Below are 23,022 nucleotides of genomic sequence, written 5' to 3' on the forward strand. Positions count from 1 at the left end.
CATATTAGCCAGGCAGTAAATATTTATTCCAAGGATGCATTGCTACCAAATTTGCATGATTTAATAGTTAATAGAAATTAGAAATAATTCCATCCTGTCTCTATATTGGAGGAGCCCTGGTGGCACACTGATTAAGGGCTTGTCTGCTAACTGAAAGGTCAGGGGTTTGAACCCAGCAGCCGCTCTGCAGGAGAAAGATGTGACAGTCTGCTCCCACAAGGATTATAGCTTTGGAAATCCTATGGGGCAATTCAACTCTGTCCTATCCGGTGGCTATGAGTTGGAATCAATTTGACAGAAACGCGTTTAGTTTTTGGTTTATCTCTGTTTTGTTCATTGGATAAAGTTATCCTTTCTTGAGTGATACAGAAAAGGGTGATATTATAGCCTGTGTTCTCGGACTCTGCCTGAATTTGTCTCTCAAGTGTGAAAATCCTTTGCTGTGTATGTGGTAATGGGGGAAAGCTGCAAATTACCTCAGTAAATATTATTCAGATCTTGGTTATGGCACTTGTCACATTGCTGAATTCATCTTTTTGCCCGTTTGTCTTGAGGGCAGCAGTGTAATTAGTTTGTTTCTGTATCCATAGTGCGTGGCAGAGAGTAGAGGCTTAATATAGTAGATGCTTCAAGAACATTTATTTGAGAATAGAAGAAAGGAAAGCCTGCAGACGAACAAGCTGAGTGAGTGAAAATATGAATGAATGGGAAGGTGTAAATGTATTGGCTTTTATTTGTAGTCAGTTCAGCCAAGAGAATTCCATTTTTCATTACTGAGGCAATCTTTCATAGGGAGCAAAATTATAGTTTATACAGATAAAGGAAATGACAATTATTGTCATGTTCTTATTTAATTAAACTTGATTCTCATCTCTATAATTATATAACTAGAAATAAAAGTAAGTTTATACAGAAAAACAGCCAGCAGGGAACTGGAAAGTGTAACTAAAAAAACGATAGCAATTATGTGGTAGAACTCTATCTCAAAAAAACGTTTGCCTTAGGGGGTCACAAGCTTATTTCTAGCATTTGAAGGCTACAAATGTTAATATCCATTATGTATCTCTTTATAAAACAGATCCTTTCTTGCTTTTAAAGGTTTACATTTCATATATAGTCCCTGAATTATGCAGATTATGAAGACAGGTTGTTGTTTGTGCCTATGTATCTCTAATTTTAAATTATTTACAAGGCAAGAAGAGATGAAGCTTTATAATTAGTATTTTTAATGTTATTCCTGATGTGTGGTAAAAGGGTGGTGTGCCTATAAAATATCTATCAAAAGCCTAAAAATAAAAGGAAATAGATTTCCCATTGAGAAAAAAACTTTTAAACAAAGCCAGATAATTTAGAACTATGATATGCAAATACACTTTCAGGCTCACAAAATAAGTCCCTACTCTCCACCTGCTCCCAGCCCATCAGCAGCCCTACCTTTTCCCGTTAACCCAACAGAAGATGAATCAGTATACTTTTTGGTTAGTAATCTGATGCCAAAAAGAACGAAAGTCTTAAAAACAAAGGTGACGATAGGGCTTTTCAAAAATGAGGCTTAGAATGCAGATGTCAGTAGATATTAACTATTTGAGTCAGTTTTCTTATTAGGAATAACTATCCTTGTCTATAAGGAGCCCTGATGGTGCAGTGGTTAAAGCACTGGGCTGCTAACAAAAAGGTGGGTAGTTCGAACCCACCAGCTGCTCCACAGGAGAAAGAGAAGGCAGTCTGCTTCTGTAAAAAATTCAGCTTTGGAAGTCCTATGGGGCAGTTCTACTGTGTCCTATAAGGTTGCTATAAGTTGTAATTAACTCAATGGCAATGCCCTCCCCCGTTCTTTGCCTATTGAAATCTCTCAGTTTTTAGGGTTTATTAAATTATACCCTCTTTTTTTAAATTATTCTTAACCACAGAGTTCAAATGTTCTCTCTAATAAGCCTATATTTTCTTAAAACCAAAACACCTTGCGGTCCAATCAATTCCAACTCACAGCGACCCTGTAGGACAGTGTAGAACTGCCCCATACTGTTTCCAAGGAGCGCCTGGTGGATTCAAACTGCCGAACTTTTGGTTAGCAGTCTTAACACTTAATCACCACACCACCAGGGTTTCCGATATATTTTCTTAGCAAGTCAGAATTAATTGATCTTTCCATCCAGCTCTCATATATCCAGCTTGCACTGCTATTTCTCACATATTTATGTGCCTTGCAATAAAGTTAGCTTTCACATGTTTTTCTAGCCTACCAAAGAGAGCTTTGCTGTCTGTCTCAGTAGGTAAGCGCTTTGCAGCTACTAGAAAGGTCTGTGGCGGAACCCACCAGCCGCTCTGTGGAAGATGATGTGACAGTCTGCTTCCGTAAGAATTACAGCCTTGAAAACTCTATGGGGCAGTTCTACGTTGTCCTATAGGGTCGCTATGATCGGAATCAATTAGTTAGCAGTGCGTCCTCTAGCTAAATGAACTGTAAATTCCTTTAAAGCAGGAACTCTTAATGATCTCAGTAACCACCAGGGGGGTCAGCAAAATGATTTACGCAGTAGCCGCCACCCCCCCAAAAAAAACCCAGTGCCGTCGAGTCGATTCCGACTCATAACGACGCTATAGAACAGCATAGAACTGCCCCATAGAGTTTCCAAGGAGCGCCTGATGGATTCGAACACGCAGTAGAGATTCGACTAATATCCATTGACTTTAATTCCTTCAATGAATACCCTCTTAATCAATTAGACATAGCTACACCACCACCACACTTTTGAAATGTGCTGTGCTTGGCTTAAGAATTCCCTCTGCTACTCACAAAGTTTTGCCTCATGTAGCCCTTACTTATGTGTTATTAATATGCCAGTTGACTTTTTTTTTTTTTTAATTTCACCATACATTGTTCTCTTTGGTAAGTGGTGTGAGAGAGAGAGAGTGGAAGAAAGAAATAGACATCATAATTAAAGTTTGAAGTTACATTTATTAAAGGTCTTGGTGAGGCTTAGTATTTCAGAAAATACCAGATAAAGAGTTGATAAGCAAAGTTTACAAATATGTAGATATACTTTTATATTTACACATAATTCTAATTTATTTTTGAAATTAGAAACAATTTAATTTTACTAAAGACAATTAAATCTCTTATTGACACCTGTTTGCATTAGAATTGAAATAGAAACAAAAACATAGTTTTCAACTTATATAGATCATTCATGCTGCAGACTTTAACTGAATTTGTAGTTTTTTTACAACATCTGTATTTTAAGTAAATGATGTCTCCCATCAAAAATGGCAATACCATCCATTTAACATCTCAAGCTGGAAACCAGGGAGTTATTATGACACATTCTCATTTACTCTCACTGTCCACTCAATCTAAGTCCTATCAGTTTTGCTCATGCATTTATTGAATACATCTACTTATTTCTCTCCCCACTGCTGACTCTTTAGTGGAAGCCACAATAAACTTTTACCTGGACCACCACAGTGTCCTTTGGGCTTCATTTAAGTCCTCTCCCTCCCTCCCTCCCTCTTCTCCATTCAAAGGTCAGAAACTTAAAATTAAATAATTCATATATATATATATATTTAAGTCTCATATTTGGCTTTCATGTTTCAGTGATCCTCCCCCTCCCCCAATATATTTAGAAACACAGTTTTTCCAAGAAAATGTATTTGTAAATGCAATTAAATGATTTATTTTTATATTCATCTAGCATGTCTTTTGGCTGTCCTATGAAATCTGTCCCTAATCCAATTTCAATAATTAATATCTAGGAGCTTGAATTTTTTATGAAGCTTTTTTTTATTATTATTAGCAGGTGATTGTTTTTTACACTCATGTAAGTTCTACATTTTTTATTGTGACAATATTCTTTCTCATTATTACCATTCTTCATATTGCTGCCATCTAAATAATTGGCTTGAACTTTGATAATACCCAAGAAGAATAATAAATACATAGTATATTACATGTGTTTTTTCTTAATTGTTTATTCTATTCTTAGACAAATTAAATCATTTTCTGATTTTTACTGAAATGGGGTTTTACCTTTTTTCTAGTTTTTTTTTTTTTTTAAGCTCTTCCCCTTTCACTCCTTTCTTATAGTGGATTACGGTACAATGTCAAAGCAGAGTCACTAGGGTAAAAGAAAAATACTTGGCTATTGAAATGTTTCAAGAGCAGAAACACTTAGAAAAAAAAAATGATTCTAATATGGCAGTAGGGATTGCTTGAAAGCCTAGCAAGTGTGCTAATTCAGTTGGACAAATGAATTAAAAAAGCAAGTCTTAATATATGTGCACATTACAAATACGTGTTGTATATTTATTTTCTTGGGCAAATTATAATTTAATGGATATATAAACTGTTATATGCTTGATACTAGGCAGGATGCTCTGAAAAATAAATAGAATGAATAAGGCACAGTAAAGCCTTTAATACATTTTGCAAGAGATAATCTTACTTCACAGTGAAATCATCAAAAAATGTCACAAACCATTATTGAATTGCTAAATTAGATGAAACAGACTAAAAGTATTACGAGAGTTCATCAAAAAATGAGTGGGGACATGATTTGTTAGGACTTGAATAGTTGAGGAGGCTTCACTGCTGATTTAGACTTTCATGAACTTGTCATGATATTTAGTACTCAGATAGGCAGCTAAAGGGGAGATGACATTACTGGCAAAAGAATAGCATGGCCAAAGGCACGGTAACTTCATGAGCCATTTGGGGATAGTAATTTGACTGCCATTGGAGAGGGGAGGAACTGAATGGAAAAAGATTTGCTTTTCTTTTACTAAGTCAGACATATGTTGACTTATTTCTCCACTCTTACAACCCCAACCCTATGTCAGCTCAGCCTTTTTCTGTACCTTTGTAATGTCTTTTATATTCTTTTTAATGGCACTTCTATTGAAGGTATGCACCTTTCCTATCTCTTCTCCTATGCCACAACCTGTTTGACAGAAAGTATTCTGTTTGTATCTCCTGCACTGAGCCCAATATTTGGCACAATTTAAATTTTAAATAAATATATCAATGTATTGATCAATTAATTAAAGAAGAAATAGTCTGTATACTACAGTAACCTAGATTTGGCAATGTAATCAATATAAGATTTCTTGAAAAAGTATTTGGGACTGGGTTCTTATTAATAGGTTAAGCGCTGTGAGATAGGAATTGATGAAAGTCAGCTTTGAGGAAATCCTTATTTGAGGTAATGAAGGAAGAATCTGAGCAAGAGAGAATGCACTAGCATTAAAACATTTAAGGTTCCAGTTTCCATTCTCAGAGATTAAGTAATGAAAATCAGTGGATCTCTACAAAATGATAACGAAGTACACAGAAAAGAAACAAGCTCTCCAAACTCTCAGGCAATACCAAGAAACACTTTTAAAAATCTTGTTGTTTTCTTTCTTTTTTTGTGTGTTTGCTTTTTTTCAGGAAGAGGGTCACCTAGATGAACAATGCACCCCCAATAACAAACCTTTTAACAGTCCATAAAAAATTAATAATGGTAGAATTGTTAATGGTCCTGATACCTCCCCGTGAATTATATACCCATAAGATACATTTGCCAACCAACTACTCTACTGAGGCGTACACAATCTTGGATTACTCTAGAGTATACTGAGTAGAAAAGGGAGCAACTAGTAGCCTGACTTTTTTTTTTTTAACTTCAAAGCATCACTGGTTCACATCAAGACCCCAAAGAGCATAAATTTGGAAATGAATAAATTCTATGATGTACAGTTTTCTTGATCAGCAAGGGTGGTCTTAGATTAAGACTGGCTGTTAACCTTGAAAGAGTCAATAGGCCTCACTTACCGCCAAGTTTATTAAGCTTTAAGTAAAGATACAGTACACACAACAACAGCTTTTATGGCAACTGCCTCACAGAAGTCTTGTGACCTCTAGATATGAATTCTAACGTCTTCAAATTCTTCTACACAGAACAGAATTTCGGATTCTCATAGAATACAGATTTTGTGGATACATGGAGTCTGGATGAGCCCCCAAAACTATTACCCTGAGCTAATCTTTAAAGCTTAAACCAGAAATACCCCCTGAAGTCTCCTTAAAACCAAACAATAGTTTAGTTTAACTAGTAAAGGATGTCTTCCTTGAGTATTGTGCTCTTCTAAGATCTATCTGTATTAGATCAAATGGCAACAGCAACTCAAAAGATTAGATAGAAAGCTTAGGGAGCAATGAGTTTATGTTAACGAAGGAGGAACAACTCGGAAAAAGAGGGTGAGAATGATTACACAACTCGAAGAATGTAATCAATGTCATTGAATTGTTCATGTAGGAATTGTTGATGTATGTTCTGCTGTGTACATTCTCAACAACAGCAAAAATAAAAAAAGTATTAAAGAAATCTGCACAAAGTATGCATTACCTTCTTGCTACACATTTCTGAGGCATTTTCTTAGCATTTTTGTTACATAACTTCTGTAATATCTAGTGCACAAAAGATAGACTTACTAAATTCTGGCAATCAGCAGAATATAATTCATCCAGTGAACAGTTGGAATTCCCTCTAAAAAACACATTAAAACCATACCTTCCCTTAGGTTTTCTGATATTCCTTTAACATTTGAAAGATTTCTTTATCCTCTTTAACTTACACTTTCTTATATATGTTGATAGAGACATTCAACTGTATATGCAAGTTTTCCAATTATAAATTTAATTCTTCTCTGGTAAATTTGCCTCCATGGATATCACCTAACCCATGTGTTTACCTTTCCAAATAATCTTTCTGTCCTAGAGATCAACATCTACCCAAGTTTTGTTTTCATCTAACTGCATGAGTGAATAAAAATCCTTTATTATAGACAAAAGACAGAACAATTAAATAATTAGCACAGCACACTTTAACTAAATTTACCATACATTTTCTCATCTTCCCCCACAAAAAGCACAGTATTCCCACATTACCAGAGTAGTTATTAGAGACTATTTTTCAAGCAATTTTAGGTTCCAGCTGGTCTGGTGGCATAACCATGCATCATCTCCTACGGTGTAAGTTTTCACTGATACAAGTTTCTGGTCATCACTGCATAGCACCATCATTCTGCACCCCATGAGCAACACAGTATTGATCTTCAATCTAATCAAACCTTGCCATGGAGAAAATAAATTCCAGTTTTAATTCATGTGACTATGGTTGTGAGAGAGCAATGATAATGACACTACTTCCAAATGATGCCCTGCTATAATTTAGACTGGCTGCAGTTCCCACAAATATATCCCCCTGGCTTGACCCTCCAGCACTGTCAACTGCTGTTGTTGTTAGGTGTTGTAGAGTTGGTTAAAACAGATAATGACCCTATGTACAACAGACCAAAACACTGCCAGGTCCTGAGCCATCCTCACAATCGTTGTTATGCTTGATCCCACTGTTGCAGCCACTGTGTCAATCCATCTTGTTAAAGGTCTTCCTAAAGTTAAGTAGCTAAAGTGTAAGGGAGAAATGATGAAGTAAAGAGCTGGACAGAAGATTTCAAAGGTCGGCTAGAGAAGACAAAGTAAAATATTATAATGAAATGTGTAAAGACCTGGAGATAGTAAACCAAAATGGAAGAATACGCTCAGCATTTCTCAAGCTGAAAGAACTGAAGAAAAAGTTCAAGCCTCAAGATTCTATGAGGAAAATACGAAACAATGCAGGAAGCATCAAAGGAAGATGGAAGTAAAATAGAGAGTCACTGTACCAGAAATAATTGGTCAACATTCAGCTATTTCAGGAGGTAGCATGCGATCAAGAACCAGTGGTACTGAAGGAAGAAGGTCCAAGCTCCATTGAAAGAATTGATGAAAAATAAAGCTTCAGGACTACCAATTGAGATATTTCAGCAAACGGATGCAGCACTGGAAGTGCTCACTCATCTATGCCAAGAAATTTGGAAGACAGCTACCTGACCAACCAACTAGGAGAGATCCATATCTGTACCCATTTCAAAGAGAGGTGATCCAACAGAATATAGAAACTACCAAACAATATCATTACGACCACATGCAAGAAAAAGTGTGCTGAAGATCACTCAAAAGCAGCTGCAGCAGCATATCGACAGGGAGCCGCCAAAATTCATGCTGGATTCAGAAGAGGTCATGGAACAAGGGATATCATTGCCGATGTCAGATGGATCATGGGTGAAAGCAGAGAAAGCCATAAAGATGTTTCCCTGTATTTTATTGAGTATGCAAGGGCATTCGACTGTGTGGATCATAACAAATTATAGATAACATTTCAAAGAATGGAAATTCCGGAACACTTAATTGTGCTCCTGATGAAGCTGTGCTTAGACAAAAAGGCAGCAGTTTGGATGGAATGAGGGGATACTGGGTGGTTAAAGTCTGGAAGGGTGTGCATTAGGGCTGTATCCCTTCCCCATATTTATTCAGTCTGTATCCGGAGCAAATAATCTGAGAAGGTGGACTATATGAAGGAAAATGGGGCATCAGGATTGGAGGAAGTCTCATTAACAACCTGCGATATGCAGATGACACAACCTTGCTTGCTTTAAGTGAAGAGGACTTGAAGCACTTACTAATGAAGATCAAAGATCATAGCCTTTAGTATGGATTACACCTCAATATAAAGAAAACAAAAATCCTCACAACTGGACCAATAAACAACATCATGACAAACAGAAGATATTGAGATTGTCAAGAATTTCATTTTACTTGGATCCACAATCAATGCCCAGGGAAGCAGCAGTCAAGAAATCAAACAACACATTGCAGTGGGCAAATCTGCCACAGAAGACCCCTTTGGAGTGTTAAAAAGCAAAGATGTCACTTTGAGGATTATGGTGCACCTGTCCTAAGCACTGGTATTTTCAATTGTCACTTATACATGTGAAAGCTGGACAATGAATAAGGAAGACGAAAGAAGAATTGACGCCTTTGAATTATGGTGTTGACGAAGAATATTGAATATACCGTGGACTGCCAGAAGAACAAACAAATCTTTCTTGGAAAAAGTACAGCCAGAATGTTTGTTAGAAGCAAGGATGGGGAGACTTCGTCTCACAGACTTTGGACATGTTATCAGTAGGGACCAGTCCATGGAGAAGGACATCATGCACAGTCAGTTACGATCCTTTAAATGCATTGTGTCAGTAAGTAATTCCTGAGTAAGGTTTACATACTCATTTTAAAAGTTATTAGAAAGTATGATGCTCAACAATTTAGTGATATTGTAGTCCATTCATGAACCCTGATGGCACAGTGGTTAAGAGTTTAGATGCTAACCAAAAGGTCAGCAGTTCGAATCCCCCAGCTGCTCTTTGGAAACCCTATGGGGCAGTTGTACTCTGTCCTACAGAGTTGCTATGAGTCCAAATCAACTTGACGGCAACAGGTTTTTGGTTTTCTTTTTCTTTTTATAGTGCATTCATAGATCACCTCATTATCTTTTTTTTAGGTGGACTGCAAAGTGTTGTCAGATCACTGAAAAATGTTTTTCCTATCTGAGATAACAAGTTTGCCTAACAGCCATCTTCACTTGATTCAACAAAACAAATACAGTTTTCAAGTCGCCAGACCCCCCTTAGGTGTTAGGAGCCAGTGTTGGCTAAGCTGCCAAAAGTATTATTGCCAGTAAGTATATACAGGCAGAGTGCAACTAAAGTATACCGTTTACTTGCAATAGCATTGCATCCCTGAGAAGGTTGTAGATCGGGTATATTCAACTTCTAGGTGAAGTTCAGTCAGAGTGTGCTAAAGTCTCGATATAATTGACCCTTGTGAATTTCTAGGATCAAATCATCAGTGATATGTGGATATCATGTAATTTCAATATTCATCTTCTTGGTCACTATTCTGACTTCATAAATGTTTGTTTATATCCTATCTTAGTCATCTAGTGCTGCTATAATAGAAATACTACAAGTGGATGCCTTTAAGCAAGAGAAATTTATTGTCTCACCATTTAGGAAACTAGAAGTCCAAATTCAGAGCAGGGAAAGGCTTTCTCTCTCTGTCAACTCCGGATGAAGGTCCTTGTAATTAACCTTCTCCTGCTCTAGGAGCTTCTCAGGCAGAGGGATCCTGGGTCCAAAGCATGTACTCTGCTCCTGGCATCATATAAGGTCCCCTGTCTCTCTGCTCACTTCTCTCTTTTATATCTCAAAAGAGATTGATTGAAAATACAACCTAATCTTGTAGATTGAATTCTCCTTCATGAACATAACTACCTCTAATCCTGCCTCGTTAACATCATAGAAGCAGGATTACAACACATAGGAAAATTACATCAGAATACAAAATGGTGGACAATCACGCAATACTTGGAATCATGGCCTAGGCAAATTGACACATTTTTGAGGGACACAATCCAATCCACAACATATCTCATCCTGTCCTCAACCACATCTGTTTAGTTAAAAGAGCAAAGTAGACTCTGGCATACTGGGATGTTAGTGGCAATGGCTTAAGAGGTATTGTTCTTTACAGTGTGTAATCTCAGCTGGCAGCCAAGAATATCAGTTTAGGTCAAAGTCAGGATTTCTCTCAGGTCTCTAAATTTAGTAATATAATAAACATAACCAACAGAACAAGATCCAAATGATACATTTTAACTTTGCTCTGAAATACTTCTTTTAGAAAAAAATATGAAGGCATTCTTTCTTGAAATCTTTATTAAATTTATGTGTTCCCCTTTCCCTATGTCACAATTTCACCTTGTCTTCTATTTAATATTTTTCTTAACACAGATTCAGTCTCCCCAGGTGAGGATTGCTGATTCTACTGTACTTTCTATCCACTGAGTGAGCTCTTCCTGCTTGCCAGAGCTTTCCCTTTTGTCCATTCCCAGGAAGACGGAGTAGGCTTTAAAAAAAAGTAAAATTGATAGGGCTATTTCTATGCCTAGGCAGTGAGGCATAGTTACCTAAATGAGGTAAAATCATAATTCAGTCCCTTGTTTCCTCAGGAATATTCACTGCCAAATTCAGAATTTAAGTGGTGTCCTCAACAGCGTTGTCTCCTTCTAATGGGATATGTAACGCAATCATGGGCATGGTAAAATTGGATTCAGTTAAACAAATGAAAAAAATTAATGAGTGGGAAATATATATAATTGTGTCATTGCATCACCCCCCACCCCCAATCCCTACTCCCATATCCATCAATTTTTTTTTCTAAAAGTGACTTTTCCTTAATGAACTCATATATTCAAATGAACACATTCACATAATTGAGTCGACCAGTGCTTCATTTCCTTTTTACTCCCCTGCTTTATTAACAGATATTTCATTGACTCCAGTTCTCAATCAAGTGGATGTTCTGTGGATGGTAAAGAAAATGATAGGTCCGTAGAAGGTTATGGTTTTCTAATACATTTTTTGTACAATAAAAACCCACTGCCGTCGAGTTGATTCTGACTCATAGCAACCCTATAGGGCAGAGTAGAACTGCCCCATACAGAGTTTCCAAGGAGCGCCTGGTGGTTTTGAACTGCTGACCTTTTGGTTAGCAGCCATAGCACTTAACCACTACGCCACCAGGGTTTCCTTTTGCACAGTAGTATCACTAAGTTCCTTTATCTGATGAAATCCAGACAGACCAAATTGATATAATCTATTGTTCTAAACATTAATTATAATTTTGGTCACTGCTTTGGTCATAGGGTAAGCAAAGCTCTAAATAGAATATGTGTCTATTGAAGTCAGGATCCATTTGAAGCCATCTGGGGGTACTACCTGTTATGTGCTGACCCTTGTTCTTGCAAAGCTGTCTTTAGGGGATGCCTTTCTTTTAACATCCTTTATTAGCCTTTACCTTTTTAGCAACTTTGGAGAAATTAAATACCTTTATGATGACTCACTTAATGTACCCAGATAGCTAGCTAGCTACCTCCAGAGTCCAGATCCTTATGCTGGCTTTTGTGCTCTAGCTCCTTTCTGAGACAAAAGCTTACCTTTTCTAGTGGGCAGTTATGCACTGCTGTATTTCTTCTCTGAAATCCCATTGGCCTTTCTATAACTGCATTCTCTACATTGGTATGGTCTTAATTGTCAAATCATAAAGTGCCCATTTTTCTGACTATATGGCACGGTCTTTGGTCAATGCCCACAGATCTAAAAATATACATTGCCCTGGGGCTAAAAACCCAATTTTTCTTCCAATGTCATACACACCGTCCTCAATTCTTCCCGCTGTGCACATTCACCTCTGCTTTCTTAGCAGAATTCCAAACTGCATCACATATTTCAACTTGGAGACTTCCATCAGTAAACCAACGGCCAGATTTGTTTTCAGAGGGGCACAGTTATAGTAGAGGCTGGCAGTTCTCCTAAGTGTTCTATTGTCAGTTCGGAGGTTCGGAGTAGTTTTAATCAAAACTGTGACCAAATAAAACTAGATGAAGTCATACCTCATATCTAACTGTAGGTCAGCAATTGTAAAACTCTCCATCCACATGTGAAATCCATTCCAATTATGCATGCAATATTGCCACTGCAGGGTATGTTTTACTTTCTTATTATTCAATTTGTAGTCTCACCAAACCCCAGTGCCTTCTACCACAGTATCATCATACTTCCCAAGTTTTATGTTTGTTTCCATTCATATTGTCCTCCTATTGTCCAGCAGGTATTATAGTACATTATGTGCCAGGACCTAATAATCCCCAAAATCGCTGTTAATCATCCCGGACATTCAACTTCAACCATAACCCTGAATACTCCATGAGGAGACAGGGGAAGAGATCCTGGCACTCAAGTAAAATATCTAGTGGAGAAGCATGTTGCTGGTCAAATCTAGGTTTGCTAGTACCTGAAACACCTCAACCACTTCACTGAGATATTCCATCTTCAGAAGACGAAGAAATCGGACAGTGGCCATTCTCAACACAAACTTACCACACTTCCAACTTTGTCCATCCAAAAAGAATGATGGTGCCACCTTTAAATTCTGGTAAATTGTTTCCTTTCTGAATATCACAACCAACCAATGATCAGAACTCAGTGTGAGCAATCCCTTCCATTCAGCTATGTCATATTAGATTTAAAAATTTAGCTCTTTAAATACTTGACTAAATAGTTCAAGGCAGATTACCTGATGTGCTGACAGTGTTTTTCAATAGAATCGCTCACCTATTTAGAGTGTAACTCCTAGTTTCTGTAGTCATCCGTCTACTACTATTCTGTGCCTGGATGGTGTGTCAATTGACTAATGGCTTCAGTGGATTAGTATCACAAGTGAACGCCACATCTTTCCAAAGTCCTTGACATAAACCCTTCGGTGTAAAATAAGGGCCGTAGTTTTGGTTTGTTTGTTTGTTGTCTCAAGACCAATTTTGGCTGGATAGGTTGCTCGATTATTATTTTTTTTCATTTAGTAGTTTTATTTAATTAAAATAGTTAGCAGCCACAATAAATGGTATTTTACTGACTTTCCCCTCCTCTGTTCTCCTAAGGACTGAGTTTGCTTTGTCAATCCCTTGGGGACCAGAGAGGCATCAAAATTTCCTTAGTATGGTTTGTCCCCAATAATCCTTCATGTCTTCTGCAAATCAAGACAGTTTAACTTCTTCCTTTCGAATCTGAATGCCTTCAGTTTTTGTTGTTCCTTTATGTGCTTTGTGGCACTGACTAGAACATCCAGTACAATGTCGAATAGAAGCAGTGAGAACAGACATGCTTGTCTTGTTCCTGAACTTAGGGAAAAGCACGTAACCTTTCACCATCAAATATAATGTTAGCTGTAGATTTTTTTTGTAGATACTTTTCATCAGGTCGAAGAAGTTACCCTTTATCCCTAGGTTGTTGGGAGTTTTTATTGTAAATGGAGCTTGGATTCAGTCAAATGCTTTTTCTTCATTTATTGCAATTAGCATGTGGTTTTGTCCTTTATTCTATTGATATATCATAAATTGATTGAATGTCTCAATTTCACCTTTAATCTGAAGAACAGTTTTGCTAAATATAGTATTCTTGGTTGATAGTGTTTTATTGTATCCCCCACCCCACCGCAGTCTGCAAATATCGTTCCTCTGCCTTTTGCCCTCCACTGTTTTTGATAAGAAAAACCCAAACCAAACACATTGCTGTTGAGTCGATTCCAACTCATAGAAACTTTATAGGACAAACTGCCCCATAGGGTTTCCAAGACTGTAATCTTTACAGAAGCAGACTGCCACACCTTTCTCCCATGAAAAGGCTGAAATGGTTCAAACTGCTGACCTTTCAGTCAGCAGCTGGCCTTTCAGTAAGCAACCACACCCTTAATCAGTGCACCACCAGGGCTCCTTTTTGATAAAAAAAGTCAACCATAAATCATACTGTTGTTCCCTGAATGAGATGAGAATTTTTTTTTTTTCACTTGCTGCTTTCAAGTTTTTCTTTTTATTATTTTTTTTAGCCTGACTTCTTACAGGTTGTCTCTGCTTCTTCATAGTTTAGTGTCAGCCCATGGTTTGGGCAGAGGTTTCCTCAAATGCGTTAGGGCTGTAACGTTTCCACTCTCTGCCAACTGATCTGAGTTTGGGTTGGGGAGGACATTCGAAGTTCAAGTAGTTCAAACTTCCTTGAAATTTAAATTCTTCTGGGGTTTATAGCATCTCCTGTATGCATATGTGTAGGTATGGAGAGCTTGTTTGTCCCTGCTCTGGTGCTCTCACCTTCATTCCAATAAATTTCTGAGTTGTTAGCAACTTACCCCAAGTGGGACTGCAACCTCAGACTGGCAGAGCTGAGACTTTCCTATCCAATTCCTACTACGCTTGCTACTTTTACTACCAAAAACCAAACCCACTGCCGTCAAGTTGATTCTGACTCATAGTGACCCTATAGGACAGAGTAGAACTACTCCACAGGGTTTCCAAGGAGTGGCTGGTGAATTCGAACTGCCAACCTGTAGGTTAGCAGTTGAGCTCTTAACCACTTTGCCACCAGGGCTCTGCTACTTTTACTAACTCCCCTCCGAACTGAGTCTGTTTTCCCTTGCAGCAAATCTCCTGCTTTCCACGGCCAGCCCTACCCTTGTAAAAGTTCCGTGCGGGCTGATCTTGGAGCAGAGATGAGACCAGATCCAAGCAAGATGGCCACTGACTCTTGATTTTCTTTTTTTTTTTAAAGTCATAGCAGTTCTTCATGAATGTCGTTATGAGCCTTCTGTTCAATTCCGACTCATAGTGACCCTAAGTGAAAAAGTAGAACTGCCTAATAGGGTTTCCCAGGGTGTAACTTTTAAGGAAGCAGATATCCAGGTCTTTTCTCCCACAGAGCCAGTGGATGGGTTCAAATTGCCAGCCTTTTGGTTAGCAGCAGTGGAGTGCTTAATTAACCATTACACCACCAGTGTGCCTCCCTCTTCATGATAAGGTCTCTCAGTTTGTTGTTTGCTTTGCAAATACTCTAGAGCCCTAAAATTATGTTTTTGACAATTTTGCTTAGATTTTTATTTTGGGGAAAGTAATTCTCTAACCTCTTCGTACAACTACAGCCAGAAGTGCTGACTCCTAGCTAACTAACGCTCTTTGAGTCATTAAAAAAAAAAAAATTCATTCTGGTGGTATGGTTGGTACTGATGTATAATATAAAGAAAAAAACAGTTTTTTTGAAAATAGGGAGCCTTGTGATGAAGTAGAAGGAAGAAAATTAATGAAATAAACACACTATATAATCAGGGAGAAAAAATCTTTTTTTCTTAGTCGTCAAATCTTTTAAGCGAATATTTTTACAATTATTTCTATAGAGGATTGTGACTTTTATTCTATCCCTGATTTTTTTTTCTTTTGCAGCCTCATTTTGAATTTCTTTTGTTCAGTTTATGATCTAATATTCTTTACATGTATCCTTTTACATAAAGTCATATTTCTCAATTACACAGACACAGGAAGGAGACAAAATGGAAACGCAATAGCAGAGGCAAATCAGAATGTTTTTTTCTTTCTTTCTTTGTTGTTTTTGTGGAGCTGGGGAAAAGGCTGGAATCTACCCATATTGAAAGACTGAGAGGAAGCAGTTATGGGAGGGTGAGATTAAACTTCCTACAAGGGCGTAATTTATTATGGAGAAGAAATACATAAGCAAATAACTCCTAGTGTTTCTTACCCTTTAGATATCATATATATTTAAGTAAAACAATTAAGAATCTTATATTTTATTTTGCTTTCATTTTCTAAAATGTCAGCAACACTTTGGTTTCTCCATGTAAATCAATGCCTCCTTTCCTTGATTTTCTTTAGGAGGCCAATTTACTGTCTAAATTAGGATCAGATTTCATATGGCTCCATCTCATAGGCTACTGTTCATGGAGTCATTGAGTTGTAATTAAATTAAATCCCCATCATAGACACCGTGAAATTAATATCTACAGTTCTACTCAATACTCTGTAATAAACTTCAGAAGGGATACCTATTGTATACTACGATCGAGGTTAAAAAATATGCCTTGAGTTTTCAAGATCTTATGCTAACATTGACTGGGTTTTCAGAGTTCGAGTCTTGCTCCCTTTTCTAATCTTGAATCACCAATAATTTCTTCTCACTATTTGGGTTTGCATGCATGCAGACTCAATTATATTGATTGCCTAAGCCACTATTTTATTATTTGATTCTAAAAGACAGCTTCTTAAAAGGGACTGAAAAATTGTATAACTCTATTTAAGTAACATAAACATAGAATTCATTTGTGGCTTGTTTGTCTAGCCTTTCTACCTGCTAATGGTTTCTTTGGAATATGTTAGCTTATCTGTAGTTGGCTGCCTCTGCAATTCGGGGGGTGTTTCTATCGCCTTTGCTTTGCAGTGCTGTTGGCATTTACACACCTCCCAGATGGATGCCTTCTTCAGTTTAATTATCATTCAGCTTATCCTCCCTTCCGACATCATTTATGAAAATGTTAAATAAGACCAGCCGCAATACCTATATCCCTGAAGCACACTCCACAGCACCTCTTTTTGATGCACTGCCATTTATCATTAAATTCCTTTGGCCAGTGTAAGTCCCAGGAAGAATGTTAATATTGAATTCAATTTGAACTAAATTTTAATTAAGACTTCCTGTGATATTGTGTTAAGTGATTTATTATAATCAAAATTGATATCTCCTCTGCTACCCCTAACCTCTAATTTTTTAATTTTATCTGCCCACAAAGGAGAATGAGTTTATCTGGCTTGAATAGTTTTCCATAAATATGCATCATTCATTTTGACTGTTTCTGCAAATAGTTCTCTTTTGCCTTGAGGGCTATGCCTGTCATTCTCAAACAAGTCCCAGAATCATGTTATGAAATGTCTTTCATTCTGTCAACCACATCTGTCCATCCCCAGATACCCAATCTCAGGACTTAAAAAATAATTCCAGTCTCTCAAATGCCTTTATTTTTCTTCTCAGCTATTTCTGTTGTTCCTATTTCTGTGTACGTTGTCATTTTAAATGTACAGCATGATAAAAATAGAACTACAATACGCACAGTATGTCTCTTAAGCGTTTTGGCATGCATAAAGTACTTGGTTTAGATTTCCTCAGGATATTAGACATGGACCTTCAAATGGACCATTTATTAACACGGGGTCCCTGAAATTGAATTCAAGTTTCAAGGTAAATGCGCACATTTCTTTTTTTTTTTCTAGAAGTGTGCTAGAGTTTCCACCAAACCACAAAAGTGTCTATGATCCCCAAGTAGGTTAAGAACTACTATTTTAAAGCAGTGAAACTCAGGAATTAGAAAAATACAAAAAATATAAGAACGTGCCAGTAAATAAGAACAATTTTTTCGCAAGTTAATTCATTACAATTATGCTTATTTTCTTTACTCAGCAGATAGCTTTTGTTTTTCCCTCCATCACTTTCTATGATAAAAACAGAAAATTCTGTGAATACATGTGAAATTCCTATTATAATATTTCTTCCTGGGTTCCATTTTTATTTATTTTCTCTTAAGTAAATGTATATTTATCAGGAAATCAAAAACCCTTATTTAATAAAATAAGTAATTATTATCTTAATTCTGCTTTATGAAATTAATAATATCTCTTCTGTTTTTATGCATAATGGCCCAAATACAGTCTTTAACTAACTATTAGTTACAAGTTTCCCCAAAATGGTTATAAACATGTGCAACATTAGCCTTACAGATGTTTGTGTAATATAATTTCAGGGGCTCTAAATAGATTTTCTGTCCTCAAAAAAATATTTTATGGGCTACATTAGCCTTGGTATTCTCCAATTGGTGATGCATTTGTCTGATTTGACATAGATCTTGCCAGTCCTTCATAAGTCAGTTACGAACAAGATTACAGGAGTCCTTCGTAAAGCCAGTTGTAAATAAGGACAGGACAAGAGAGTCTCTGGGAGATTGTGCAGAAAGGATTATGGATTAAAAAAATGAGAGCAAAAGGAAAAAGAGAAGTAATAAGGGCAAACATCACCTATTTTATTTTTTCCAGGTCTCATTCTGTAGCAATACATGTTTATATGCCAAGAACAGGAGGTAAGATAGAGAAAATTATATTTCCTATAGAGATATTAGATTTTCTGTTAGGACTTTCCACTTTTATTAAATTAAAATAAAGGTAATTTTCAAGAACCAAAAACTTTTTTTCTTATCACTCCCTCAAGGAAAAAAAAAAAATCAAGGCATGATTGTTTCAGTATCTTAACAGAACACAGTAGTTTCAATTCAAGAAAACAAGAGTCTATGTGCTAAGAAAACTTTCTTTACTTATTTTTTTTTCTGTCTTTGAAAGCAAGCTTCTCTTGGGGGGAATAAAAATGACACAGTGGTGAAAGGTTGAGTCCCAAGAGGATTTATGTTGTGATTTTCAATTCCAGCTCACTGCAGTCGACGCAGATGAAGGGTCAAATGGGGAGATCACATATGAAATCCTGGTTGGGGATCAGGGAGACTTCGTCATCAATAAAACAACAGGGCTTATCACCATCGCTCCAGGGGTGGAATTGATAGTCGGGCAGACCTACGCGCTCACTGTCCAAGCAGCAGATAATCCTCCTCCTGCGGAGAGAAGGTAATTTATGTTAGAACCAATGCTGTCTTTTCATAGCTCTCCTTTAACCCCATAATTAAATTTAAGAAGTGCAGCAAGCATTCTTTTATCCTCGAAACATCGAAATTAGGTCAGGAAATCAGAGGGACCAGATTCTCAGAAACTGCATATTCTTATTTGGTTAAATTGTGGGGAAAGGACAATAAAGACAAGATTGAACCACAGAATAATTAACTATGATTTCACAGTTACAGAAGGACATGGGTCTCTGTGCTAGGTGGGAACTGGGAAATATCAGAGGCATGTTTTCAATTTATTACTGCAAAGCAAGATTGCTGATCGTGAGAGAAGGGCTCTTTCCTTCAAAGAAGGCCACCGATGTGCCAATAGCAAGTGATCTCTCCTCGTTTTGAAGCCGCCTCTAGTGTCTGGACGCTTATTCACATCACATATATAAAGATTTCCTGCTACTCAAAACCAATCGATCTAATCCCTCGCCTGAGATATCTCTTTTATTAATTTCTTATTTATTTCCAGATTTTCAGTATGCACTTCAAGAAAATATAATGAATGTAAACACACTCCTGCACGTTTTCTTTTTTTTTTTTCTTCCTTCACAATACATCTTGACGATCTTTCCATATGAACACTGGACAACTTTTTAAATTGTTCTTCGCAGCTACATAATGTTCCTTCATATAGATTTAATACTGTTTATTTAAGAAGCCCATTATTGATAGACATTTCAATTTTTTTAGTGACTTCCATTTACTGATAATGAAGAAATAAACAATATTGCACATGCATTTTTTTATAGTTTCTACATGTTCAATTTAGTGACGTTGATTACATTCTTTGAGTTGTGCAATCATTCTCACCCTCCTTTTCTGAGTTTTTCCTCCCTCATTAACATGAACTCACTGCCCCTAAGGTTCCTATGTAATCTTTCGAGTTGCTGTTGTGAGTTTGATCCCATATAGATAGTTCTTAAAACAGCATAATGCTCAAGGCAGACCTTTTTTACTAGTTAAGCTAAACCACTGTTCATTTTTAAGAAGACTTCAGGGGTTATTTTTGGCTTAAGGCTTAAAAATCTTTAAGTATGTTAAAAATCCTTAACTATCTCAGGGCAATAGTTTGAGGGGCTCATCCACCCTCCATGGCTCCGAAACACATGCATGATTTTGAATGCGTACAAGTGTATCAATAGAGTACATTGCCAGCACTGAGACCAAAGAGCGTATGCAATTGTAAGTTTTATGGATTCCTATCAAATTGCCTTCTATGGGGCTTCTAACAATTTACAATTTCAACTGCAAAGTCTGGGTTCTCCAAGACATTTATGAAGACACATCGTAATGTGGGTGTACTGAGAAGGCTTCCTAAACAAGATGAGCTTAGGAGAATGTGTAGGAGTTACCCATTTGAAGAAAATATGTGCCCTTATTTACACAGCCCAAGATGTTTGCGATAACCTGATGTTTATGGATGATCGAAAGCCATTCAGTGTTACTAGTGCATAAACTGTGTTCCTAGAAGTGGCAAGAGACTCAAGGGCCATATCATCGGAATTCTAGTATAGTTTGTTAAGATGCTTCGAGTTTATCCAGTCGATGAAGGAAGTCTTTGAGCAAGAACTTTAAATTGCAAAGTCATGTGAGAAGATGCCAGTTTCTGGAAAATCACTCTTGATATCCATATGGAAGATGGATTTGTTAGGGACAAAACTGGAAGTCAAAAACTTAGGTAGAACACCACCACCGGAAGACTTCAGGAGAGAGAGATGTTGCTGATGACATGAATTGGGCATGGTAGGAAGAATGTAGAGAAGGTGACAGACAGACCACATGTTACATTGCAGAATTGTATAATGATCAGGGAGATGGACTTGTCAAGAAAAACTTCCAGGCTTTTATCTAAGATGACTGAGTGGTGGTGATTCCAAGATAGTGAACATGATTTGTGTTAAAGGGATGAGTTGAATTTTAGGTACAGTTGGTTGGATATGGCCATAGTAAATATATCCAAAAAGCAATAGCTGTATATGTTTGAATCTGAGAAAACAGTCAAGGGCTGTTTCTTGTGAAGAAGCATATAAGATATTTTTATATATTGAGTTGTTACAGAATCTAAAATAAGAGTCAAATACATTTTGAATAAATTTTAAATAATAGCTCCATTCATGCTGGGCCATTCTGAAAAGCAGTTAAAAATGATTGGCTCAATTTGTTGAGTATGCATGAAGCCAGGTGCTGTGAACTACTTTATAAACATCATTTTTAATCTTAACAACATTTGGAATTTTGCACAAATGTATTTATTTTTTCAAGCAGGAATCTAAGACTGAAACAAGATAATTGGCTTGCTTAGATCCCTCTGTAATTAAATGGTAGAACCATAACTTGAACTCAGGGCTATTGCATTCCAAAACTTTCTCCCCTAAAAATCTCCCCTACCATGTTTAATATTCTTAACCTTTCATAGTTGCTATTCTGGAGAAAAACTACTGAACTTGCTGAAAGCAATACTAATAATGGTAACGATGAGGATAAAGGTAAATTTTTTTCATTTAAACTTTCTTTAAAACCCCTCAATATTCATCAATTTATTTTTTACTATTTTTTTAATTGAAGATAATTTTGTTCTAAATAGATCAAGTCTGAACTACACATGCTTGCGTACTATGATTTACATGTTTTATAAGTTTATTGATTATTTAATGACAGATTTTATTATTCACTTCTTGCTCAGTTCTTATTTCTAAGTCATATCAACGATTTGCCAAGATATGCTGATGCCTATGATAATCAGTACAATAACAGGTTTTTACTTGATTAAAATTGCATTCCACTTGAAGAAACAAAGTGTCAGAATCTGAGTATATAGGCCTTTTCAGTGACACCATGTATTTAGTTGACCTAAACTCACTGTTTTCCTTTTAGACAATGGCTTGGATACTAAAAGATCACCTTATAATGTTTAGGCAAACATCAAGTGTAACCTGAAAAGAATAAAGTCCACAAACTTCCATTCTACCTGCTGGGATAATGTGATGGTTGCTGTAGGATAATGGTATTTTCTATTTTTTACTGGGAAATTAATCCTTCAAATTGAGTCGATGAATGAGCTGAAGAGTTGTGATGCTTTGCTTTCAGTATTTCCTTTGAAGGAAAATATTATTTGCATTATGAACATAACAGTATATATTATAATAACTATATACTTATACATGGAAAACCTAGTGGTGTAGTGGTTAAGAGCTACAGCTGCTAACCAAAAAGGCCCGCAGTCCAAAATCACCAGGTGCTCCTTGGAAACCCTATGGGGTAGTTCTACTCTGTCCTATAGGGTCACTACCTAGTCAGTAACAGTGGCGTGTAAACCTAATTAAATAACAACAAAAATTTCAGCCGCACCATTCAGAATGTGGTCAAATTTCTTTTCATACTGACAACTTCAATTCATACATTTAAACCACATTGATTCTCCAGATAAAGCCTATGTAAATGAACTGTTTGTGTATTTGTTCCTCTTTAGACAAACTAGCTAAAAATTCAGAGATTGAGAGTACACATAAATCATAACAATTGCTTGTATGTTTTTAGTCTTTGGTAAGTATATAAAGACAGATAAAAACCAAAAGACTAAAAATGTCATAAGATATTTTGGCATGTAATTTACTCAAGTGCTGTATGTAGGTCTTTTACTTATTTAATTCAATTAAATTGAATAAATAATCGTAATGTGAATAAAGTACTATTACTAGATATTTATGAAGATACGGAGATTAAAAGACAACCCCTGCCCCTAAATAACTTAACATTTAAAAAATGATAACATAATTGATACCTGGCATTTCATACATTTTTATGGAATCCAAAGCTGTACTTAATTAGCACAAGATAATCCTTTCTCAAAATTAAATTAATTTTTCCATTGTGAATATATTTATGAATATTTGTGTGTGAATATATATATTCTTTTAAGAGGTTTAAATAAAATATTTAACACTAATAAAGAAATAATGGGAGTCTTTTATTATTCATTCATTTAATAAAAATTTACTGAGTTC

The 23,022-nt window shown here is 36.4% G+C and overlaps 1 protein-coding gene across 1 annotated transcript in view; it reads left to right on the plus strand.

The window, feature by feature from the left end:
- Nucleotides 1–23,022, plus strand: part of PCDH15 (protocadherin related 15) — a 999,309-nt gene that overhangs the window by 606,568 nt on the left and 369,719 nt on the right. Inside the window, exon 15 of the mRNA XM_049855421.1 lies at nucleotides 18,778–18,971. Coding sequence (XP_049711378.1) covers nucleotides 18,778–18,971 — 194 coding nt within the window. The remainder of the gene's footprint in view (nucleotides 1–18,777; nucleotides 18,972–23,022) is intronic.

Source organism: Elephas maximus, chromosome 16 (genome assembly GCF_024166365.1).
Source record: "Elephas maximus indicus isolate mEleMax1 chromosome 16, mEleMax1 primary haplotype, whole genome shotgun sequence".
In the NCBI taxonomy this organism is placed as follows: Eukaryota; Metazoa; Chordata; class Mammalia; order Proboscidea; family Elephantidae; genus Elephas; species Elephas maximus.